This window comes from Primulina tabacum, chromosome 6, assembly GCF_025594145.1.
Source record: "Primulina tabacum isolate GXHZ01 chromosome 6, ASM2559414v2, whole genome shotgun sequence".
NCBI lineage: Eukaryota > Viridiplantae > Streptophyta > Magnoliopsida > Lamiales > Gesneriaceae > Primulina > Primulina tabacum.
Window position 1 is genome coordinate 39345149 of NC_134555.1, and position 9959 is coordinate 39355107.

Consider the following 9959-nt stretch of genomic DNA (forward strand, 5'->3'; position numbering starts at 1 on the left):
TCCATATTTTCAAAATCGAGTACATATAGTAACATTATTGAATTTTAAGTCACAAAAAAAGTAATTATTAAATTTTGACTTTAAAAATGTTGATTCTTTTCCTTAAATTCAGATTCTGTACTAACTTTTATATTATTTAACTGAAATAGAGAAGTAGATGTGATGCTGATTCAGGTTCTAATAAAATGATTATGATAAAAAAAATTAGTATTAAATCACTTATTCAACAAACTGTCCACTTTGGATTTTCAATTTTTCACTTTTCTTTTCAAAATAATTAACTTCTTCGTAAACTATAAAACTAATTACCTTTTCAAAAGTAAAAGTTATTGCCAACATTTTCTAAGTTTTATTAATAAATCTATTGTGAAACAGTCTCGTTGAATTATATATGTAAGAAGAATGGGTCTCTTGTGAAACGATCTCACGAATCTTTATCTGTGAGACGGGTCAACCTTATCGACATTAAGAATAAAAATTAATACTTTTAACATAAAATGTAATATTTTTTCATGGATAACCCAAATAAGAGATCCGTCTCACAAAATACGATCGTGAGACCATCTGATAAAACATTTTCTATGTTTTATCAGTAGTTCTCTTGTGAAACAGTTTCATTGATTTATATATGTAAGAAAAGTAGGTTTCTTGTGAGATGGTCTCACGAATATTTATATGTGAGACGGGTCAACTCTACCGATATTAACAATAAAAAGTAATATTTTTTCATGGATAACCCAAATAAGATATCTGTCTCACAAAATACGACTCGTGAGACCCTCTCACACAAGTTTTCATAACATACAAAAAAAAACTTATCTGATTGAAAAACATTATAATAAGGAAAAAAATTATCCGCCCTGGCCCTAGTTGTTCATTTGTCACGAATTTATTTTCCCAACTACTTCGTGTCTTTGTCTTAAAATGTAAATCCTACCAAATATATGTCACATCTACATAATTCTTCTATCTATAAATTTGTACATGCACCACTCCACGTGGCCCTAACTTCCCCACCCTCACACAGCACATAATATTTTTTTAAATAATAATAATAATAAAAATTAAAAATTTAAAAACCAATAAATTAAATAAATAATAATAATGAAAATATTGTTTTTTTTTTAAGTAAAAATATTTATTTCTACTGCTCACCAAAATCTAGGCATTGAGCGACACCTCCCGAGGTTCTCTTCCAGCTATCCTCGTTCGGGAGATTATTTTCAGGGAAATACAACTGTGTACTATCTATACATACATATACACATTTGATTGATTATTATTATATTAGATTATATTCTGGGAAACTGGTGCTTCGGTGATTTGTCCATGATTTGAATCCGTGTGTTCTTGGTGGGTATTTTTTGTATTGATTTTGCGTTCAGTCTATTTGCGTTTGTTAGTGGTTTATCTTCTTATTGTGATATTTTTTCCCTCTGTGTTTCAGCTTAATGGGTGTAATATAGACTCTCAGATTGAATACGAGTACGAAAGACACCGAGTTTCATTGTGATTTTTTAGATTTTGTACAAGATTCAATTTTTTAGCGGGATTGCTTGGAAATTCAATAGTATATAGATTAAATTATGGCCTTGGATCAGAACTCAATACCCAAATCTTTGCGCCCGCTAAATATAGTACATAATGTGCCCGAGGACCCGCGAATTGCGCCGTCTGTGACTTCATCGGGGAAGCCCATAGAAGGGTTTTACTCAAACTCGTCTACCGAGTTAGGGGGTAGCCCTGGATCCGGTCATGCTGTTTATTATCCTGCAACAGTTCCTGATGCTGGGTTTATAAATCTAGGTTTGAACAACGCGGTTCCTGGAGTAGCTAGGTGGGTCCAGAATGTAATGCCACCGCCACCTCAACCAGGTGTCATGGGTCCCACAGTTAATTCAACAATAGGGTACACTTGTTCCCCTTACATGGGAACACGGGGCGTGGGCTCTGATCATACCAGTGATGAGGGTGGTGATGATTCTGTCTCAGGGCGGAAGGTTAAGTTTTTATGCAGTTTTGGTGGGAAAATATTGCCACGACCAAGTGACGGGACATTGAGATATGTTGGCGGACAAACTAGGATATTTAGTATAAGGAGAGGTGCAAGTATTGGCGAATTAGTTCAGAAAATGATAGATATTTGTGGGCAGAATGCAGTGATTAAGTACCAGTTGCCAGGTGAGGAACTTGATGCCCTAGTGTCTGTTTCAGGTCCTGATGATCTTGAGAACATGATGGATGAATATGAGAAGCTGATTGAGAGGTCTTCAGATGGGTCTTCTAAGTTGAGAATTTTTTTGTTTTCACCATCTGAGCTTGAGAGTCCCGTCCCCATACATATTGGGGATCTTCAGGATGGTGGACAGAAATATGTTGAGGCAGGTTAATGGGATTACGGATGGACTGAGTGTTGCTGGTCAAATTGCTAGGAAGGCGAGCATTGAGAGTGCTGCTTCTGCTCAGAATTCAGATTTGAGTGTTACTGAGGGTGCTGAGAGTTCTAGCCCTGCTCAGGGAGAGGCTCATGGTCTGCCATTCAACTGTGGATTTTCGCCCATGGGAAATCCTGGTGTGGCGCTAGAGTCAAGTTCTAGAATGATGTATGCAGATCCTAATCCTGCACCACATGTTGATCCTTCTGTAGGTCCATCTCCTGAACAAGAGGTAGAAAGACATATCCCTCTTACTGTCCCCCATTCAGTTCAAGGGATGGCTTTTCCAGCTTCTCCTTACATGCAGGCTTATTTTGATTCTCATCGGGAAACTTTAAACCCTGCTGGCTATGTTCAGCTTCCTTCTCAAATGGGGTTCCCTTCACAGATCTTGCAAGCAGTGTCTCCTGTGTACAGCCAACATCCCATCCCTACTGGAGCTCTACCTCAACAGTTTCCACCTTCTATGCATATGACAATGAATCCTTCCATCATGAATCCTGGTGCTGTTCCTTCTCTGATTCAGCCGCGACAAGTTCGTGTGGAGCATTATCCGGCAGAACATGCGGTGGCTCATAGGGTTGTCCAACTTCCAACTGAACAAGGGCATAGTGCACATCATGCTCAGGCTCCATCAATATATAATTGGCATCAAATTCCACATTCTGAGCAAATAACCTTCTCAGAGGGTAGCTTACCTCCGCAACCAGTTTTTGTTTCTGATGTAATTCCTAGATTTGAAGACTGTTATATGTGCCAAAAAGATTTGCCACATGCTCATTCAGATACAATAGCTCAGGAGCAAAAAGAATTTCCGTTAAGCACCTTGACCGACTCAAGATCGGTATATCATAGTCTGCACTTGGATGACCGTGGGACGCTCAATAAATAGGCCTGCTGTAACTGGACCCCTTTCAGAAGGGTTTACAGAACAAGTAGCTGCTGGGGCATTGCCAAGAGTTGCAGGTAATGAGGATCCTGAAAGTGGATTTGTCCAGACGGAGGGAAGTGGGGTTTCATGGAAGTTTGAGGAGCAGACCATGGATGAGAAATCTATTCATCAAAAGCCAGAAAATCCTGAACATTCTAAGGTGACATTTCTCCTTGGCATGACGGCGACTAGTGCAGTTCAATCTCCACTTGGTATGCTTGTGACTAATACTCCTCAAACAATGCAAGCTAATACTGTGCAGCCTCAACGCCAGGTTATACAGGGGACGGCAATTAGTGTGCCTCTGAATAATGATTTTGTTCCCGTTGGATGCATGCCATTGCAGACCTCAGATGATGTCTTTGGTGTATCCCCAGACCAATTCGCAAGTAATCTTGCAGGATGGAAATCCTAGAGACGATTCACCGGCATTTGATCATCTGAGACAAATCGATGGGAGATTGGAAAATCTCCATATACGCCCTTCTGAAATTATGGTTGGTAATGAGCAGGTCAAATGTGTTGCTGAGTCTAGAGAGAAAAACTTATTGGAGGCACAACAGAGGGACGACACTTCATGGATGCCATCAAGAATGCCTGGTGATAAGGAAGCCGTTGCAGTCGAGGGAAATAGCACATCATCTATGTGTCCATCTTCTATGGTTGGAGAAATCCCAGACAACTCAGCATCTTTATTTAGCAACCAGGATCCCTGGAACTTACGGCTTGATTCTCATTTCCCTCCTCCCAGGCCTAATAAAATTATCAGGGATTATGCAGGGCCTGGTAATTACTTGAATCCAGTGATAGAGACTCCAGTGGACAATGCATCTTACCAACCCAGAGGAAATTTGAATCAAGACTTCAATCTAAATCATATATTGTCCAATAAAGGTGAGAATCTATTCTCCTGTTGCATTTTGGTTTATATGGATCACTTGTGTGGTTACTCATGACCTTTATTTTGTTAAAGTTGAATCAGATGAATTGATAAAACAAGAACTTCAAGCTGTTGCTGAGGGTGTAGTTGCTTCTGTTCTTCACTCACCTAGTCCCTTCAAATCCGGACCTATCACCAAATGCTTGGAGCAACTCTTCACCTATGACCCAGCAAAATGGTGAAGTTCAACCACCAACTGTAGAAATGCAGCACAGTGATAAATTTGAGGTTTGTGGTCGCCTCTTCTCTTTCTTGTATGAGCACCTGAATATGGGAATTATGTGCAACCGGACTTACCTGTTCGACAATTTTATCATTCAGGAAATCAAGGCCAAATTGCCAGAAAAGATAAACTTTGGGTTCCCTACATCTGATGGCATGGGTCGGTTGCAGGTATCCTTCTGCCTTAAAAATGATATCTTTTTGCGATTCCTAAATAGTGTAGGGATCAAATCTTACCATTTCATCCTTTGTTGTCTGTCCGACCTTTTCATTTTTCCTTTCCTTTCCTTTTCTTATGCCAGATTATAAAAAATAGTGACCTGGAAGAGCTAAGAGAATTGGGTTCTGGTACCTTTGGTACAGTTTACCATGGAAAATGGAGAGGTACGGATGTTGCAATCAAACGCATCAATGATAGATGTTTTGCCGGGAAGCCTTCAGAACAAGAACGCATGGTCAGTGATCATGTACATCACTGTGTTGATTATTTCGAACATCCAATCATTGCCTTCCCCCCCCCCCCCATTTTCATGCTTTGATTCATAAAATGATCAGAGAGATGATTTCTGGAATGAGGCAATCAAGCTGGCTGACTTGCACCATCCAAACGTGGTTGCTTTTTATGGGGTTGTGCTTGATGGCCCTGATGGTACAGTTGCAACTGTTACCGAATACATGGTGAATGGTTCATTGAGGAATGCCTTGCAGAAGAGTGAGAGGTAATAATTCATCAAATTGCATTGTAGTAGTTAATTACTAGATTTGTACCCAAGTCGTGTGTTCTTTCTTGATGTGAGGTGTATATGCGCATATCTTGTTATCTGAAATAAATCTCACGTGCGAGTGCACAACCAAAATGTTCCAACTTTGGGTGTGCTGCCTTACAAAAAATCTAAGACATAAGTCATAACCTTCTTGTATTCAGAATTCTTGACAAACGCAAGCGTCTTTTGATTTCCATGGATGTGGCCTTTGGGATGGAATACTTGCACGCGAAGAATATCGTACATTTTGACTTGAAAAGTGACAATTTATTGGTTAATCTTCGGGATCCACATCGCCCAATATGCAAGGTATATATCTGACATTTGTATCCATCTTACACAATTAGTTGTTCGTGTGTGTTGAAAAGTTCTTATTCTGCCACATCTCAATTTTAACAGTGTGATCTCTATTTCATAAATATTAATGTGATGAAATTTTGATGGTTTGGTGTCGTGTATGTGTATGCTAATTTGTATGTGTGGGCATGTCAAACTTAATTGGAGCTTTGTACAAGCATGCAAGGCTGTTGCCCTTAGCTTGTTATGACGTTTGGCCAAATGCTTGAACAATTGTACAGTTAAATCAAATGGGAACTTAGTAGATAGCTACAAGTTCTGATTGAATCTTGGATTGTGGAAGCTGTCACAGGGGAATCTATTTCTGTTGATGTGCTTTCACATTTAGTCTGGATTGATGGCCACTCAACAAATGATGATGATGATTATAATTTCTTATTTTTACATCGAGGAGAAATTTTGTGGTGCACCAATGAAAACCACGTGACCATGTGTGAAACATGAAGTTTCATTCTGGAAAATTTCGATATTGTTTGGTTGTAGTTTAAAGCTCACTATTTAAGCTACTTTGTTTGTTTAAAGATGACTGCTTCATAGTGGTTTTAGTTTAGTTGTATTTGGCTTTTTATGTCGATAGGCTAAAGAATCTTAATTGTACGTAAAGGTAATGTAATGGTAGGGGGAGAAGAGAATTGGGAAGGAGAGTAGAGGGGGACTGGAAATAGAAGAGAGAAAATATCAATAATTTTGTTGGTCAAAACCTGTTTAATGTGATCAAGTGGACAATTTATGGGCCTATTATCTTAACTAAAAATAAAAAAGAAAACAGACAAATGACTGCTAATAAAATGCATAAAATAAAACATTTCGCGCAATAAGTCGATCAATTTTACAACTTCCCCTTCTGTATATGCCTATGATGGGTTTATGACGTTCTTTATTTATGCTCTACCGCACATAATTTGATAAATAAAAATGGAAGTGGGTGGTGTACTAATTTACTGATGATACATGCAAAAGGAAGTGTGCACTTGGATAATACGAGTTGCGAGAAGCCGGATCGAAAGTAGTCCAAGTACATCATTCTGTACCCTGAAATTACCTTGATATAATATATTTTATGAATCAGCAGACGGTTTGCAAATCTAAATTTGGCTTCTCCTAGCTAGATTTTGTGCATTCAAATTTGTTCTCAAACAACCTTTAATTTTCGTCCTCCATGCACCCTTCATGGGTAGGGGAAAATTAAGTTTAATTCCCATCATGTGTCTGTGTTTTATTAGTCTTCATTTGTAGGTTGGTGACCTGGGGCTGTCCAAGGTGAAATGCCAGACACTAATTTCCGGTGGTGTGAGGGGAACACTTCCCTGGATGGCACCGGAACTTCTTAATGGCAGCAGTAGCCTTGTTTCCGAGAAGGTTTTTCTTTGATTCTTTTTCAACTCCGAAGATCATTACACTTTACTAACCTCCAACTTGGAACCAAATCTGTAATTTCATTCAAGACCGAGAGATGTTTCCATATAAAATGTTTCCCAAGGGGCGAAATCTTTGAAAACCTTAAAAAAATATTCAAAAAAGACTGTCTTGAAGGGCAATCAAAGACGTCATTTCTAGATTGTTAATTTTCAATTGATAGGCCCTGAATCCGCATTGATCATCGATATTTCTTTAAGTTGGATTTTATTCTTATGGCTTCATTTGCAGGTTGATGTGTTTTCATTTGGAATCGTAATGTGGGAGCTTCTAACCGGAGAAGAACCATACGCAGATTTGCACTATGGAGCCATCATCGGTATGGCATTCGTACATTTCTTATAATACCCTCTTTGTACCAAACAAATTTGGTTGCTTATGAATCATTCATGATATGATAGGTGGTATTGTGAGCAACACGTTGCGTCCGCCTGTGCCTGAACCATGTGATCCAGACTGGAGAGATCTAATGGAGAGGTGCTGGTCATCTGAACCATCGGAGAGGCCAAATTTCACGGAGATTGCTAATGAATTAAGGGCCATTGCGGCTAAACTCCCTCCTAAAGGACAACAGCAAGTTTTGTCAACAAATTCTCAAGTCAAAAGCTGATTCTAAGATGTATTGTCTGAATTTGTTTTTCGGAAACTTGGCATGGAAGATGAATCCACACGTTTAGCTCCAAATACTGATATAAAAAAGAATAGGAAGTTACAAATTCAAATACTGATATTTTGGATCTCAAAAATGTTCAACCAATCTAAAAGAAAGCCTGTGACCACCTCCGTTTGACCAGCGGAACACAACCAAATCGGAATAATCTCACTCGCACTTTAGTTTTTTAGCTAATCTAAGTTTGAAATCTTGTTTGGGTTCCTCGTGGTTTGAGAGAATTAATGCAGCTGAATGTCACAACAGTACACGGATCGACTGTGCTCGAGAGAAACATTTTCAACTACATATGCATACCAAAAAATGCAACATACAAGCATGAAGAATTCAAGGTAGAGTTGGGGTCAGGGTAGGTTTTGCAACTAAAAGTTCACCACAATCACTGATGTACAATGTCTTAAGAGGTCTGTTCCAGGTTGCACGAGCTGTTCTAGCTCTTTCATCCCCTATGAACTCCGCGAATTCGTTGTATTGGCGGATTCTTTCAGGTGGTTTATAAGTCGGAATGGAAGCCACGGCTGTGACCACATCAAGTCCTGTGGAAGGCAGCTTTATGTTTAAAAGCATTCTGATGGCATATAAACAGAGCCCAAACAGATGTTTTGCTCCATGTTTCAACATAAAAACAGTTTATCAGCAAACTCGTCACGTGCATCGCGAGCATTTTCTCTTGGGCTATCAACAGACTGACTACCAAGTATTCTAGGCGCTTATATGCATTTCAATTGGAACTATTTGGCAGTAAAAACGTCGAGCAAAAAACAAGATTTACTCATCCTCAAGTTAACTTCCATGCTAGAAAAATACGAGGGATGTATCGAGTAGTCCAAGAGGCATGAAGCTTGAATCGAGACACAGCTGATGCGCCAAGAAGAAAACTACAAAATGTAAAATCATCAAGAAGTCCAACGAAATTAAGCTTTTATCACAAATTTATCAGATGGATTGATTAAAAATTAATTAACTATGGATTCAACCATCAGTCTTGATCTCATTCAGGACCAGGATTCATGATTTTAGGCAATCGGGGATATAACAAGAAAACGGATAAAGGTAGCAACAATTTAGTTCACCGGTTCAAAAATATAAAGATGACAATTTTAGACCTGGATATAAATTTGCAATAAGATTGAAGCACCAGGAATTTAGCTAAATAACGAAAGATAGAAGAAATGAAACTGAACCCACCTTCAAGAACTGACCCAAAAACAATGTTGTTTCTATCAAGCCGAGGACACGGTCCAGGACCAGTGGTAATCAAGAATTCCACATTATGATAGTTGGTATTCAGCTTCAAATCATCGTCATCATCATTCTCCGACAAGCACAATGAAACCACACCAGGCCGCGAATGCTCCAACAAAAAAGCTTTGGAATCAACAGTCTCCGTATTTCTAACCAACTGTACAGGCGGCGTAACTTCCCCTTTATCCTTCCTCCCCTGCCGACCCGCCGCGAAGAATTCTCCGGGAAATATCTTGTGAATCAAAGTGCCCTTGTAACTGGAGCCGGAGGAGCCCGTGCACATTGCTTTGAAATTGGAGACTGTGATTGGGAGGAGATTGCCGTAGAGTCCGAGGACGAGGCGGCCGATGGGCTCCGAATCGGTGCAGTGGGATAGGTCGTACTCACCTAGCGTACGGCTCTGGAAGTAAGACGGGCAGAGGCTGAGGTCCAGGAAGACCCTGTCGGTGATTGAGGTGTCTGGGGAGGCGGTGGAGGATGATAGCGGGGTGAAGAAGGGGAGAGCGGTGGAGAGGTACAGGAGGGAGCGGCGACTGAGTGGAAGCTTTTGGTGGCAGCGGAGTGGCGGGAGCGATGTCGGAGTGGTGGGGCAGTAGGCGCAACGCATGGCTACAGCAACGTACGGTGGAAAGCAATGCTTGAATGGCTCACTTCGTTGGGACGATAATTTTGTGGACAATATTTTTCTGGATAATCCACTATTACGTGAATTATATATAATAATTTATATAATATGTTACAATGTAATTTTAAGAATTTTCAAAATATCTCTTTTTTTAGTTCTTATTTTTTCGTATTACGTAAACAAAAATCTAAAAATTTTATTAATTTTTCAATTTTAATTTAATTTTTTATAAGAATATTTATTAAAAAAATTGACTGACATATACGTAACACATGGACATGAGTAGTTCATCTTCAATTGTGCATACATACAAGGGCTGATCCACATGTGAGTCCACCCTGGCTGTATTTTTAA

The 9959-nt window shown here is 39.4% G+C and overlaps 1 protein-coding gene and 1 pseudogene across 3 annotated transcripts; one reads left to right on the plus strand and one right to left on the minus strand.

The window, feature by feature from the left end:
* Positions 1-1145: 1145 nt before the first annotated feature.
* Positions 1146-7694, plus strand: LOC142550264 (RAF-like serine/threonine-protein kinase 20; annotated as a pseudogene).
* LOC142549439 (peptidyl-prolyl cis-trans isomerase CYP28, chloroplastic) lies at positions 7466-9671 on the minus strand. Of its 3 annotated transcripts, none has more exons than XM_075658388.1 (2): positions 8924-9666; positions 7466-8271 (listed from the first exon to the last, which is right to left on the minus strand). In XM_075658388.1, the coding sequence occupies exons 1-2, from the start codon at positions 9585-9587 to the stop codon at positions 8063-8065; spliced, it is 873 nt and encodes a 290-aa protein (XP_075514503.1). In that variant the 5' UTR covers positions 9588-9666; the 3' UTR covers positions 7466-8062. The 3 variants fall into 3 exon arrangements, with proteins under 3 accessions (XP_075514503.1, XP_075514505.1, XP_075514504.1); XM_075658390.1 differs by lacking the exon at positions 7466-8271 and adding an exon at positions 8278-8593 and having other exon boundaries at positions 8924-9671; XM_075658389.1 differs by lacking the exon at positions 7466-8271 and adding an exon at positions 8278-8613 and having other exon boundaries at positions 8924-9671.
* Between the last annotated feature and the right edge of the window lie 288 nt (positions 9672-9959).

Excerpts from the sequence above, each read along its gene's own strand:
- LOC142549439 (XM_075658388.1), bottom strand. The coding sequence starts at position 9,587 with ATGCGTTGCGCCTACTGCCCCACCACTCCGACATCGCTCCCGCCACTC. Across the intron at positions 8,272-8,923 it reads TTTTGGGTCAGTTCTTGAAG|GACTTGATGTGGTCACAGCC; the intron begins GTGGGTTCAGTT and ends TGCCTTCCACAG.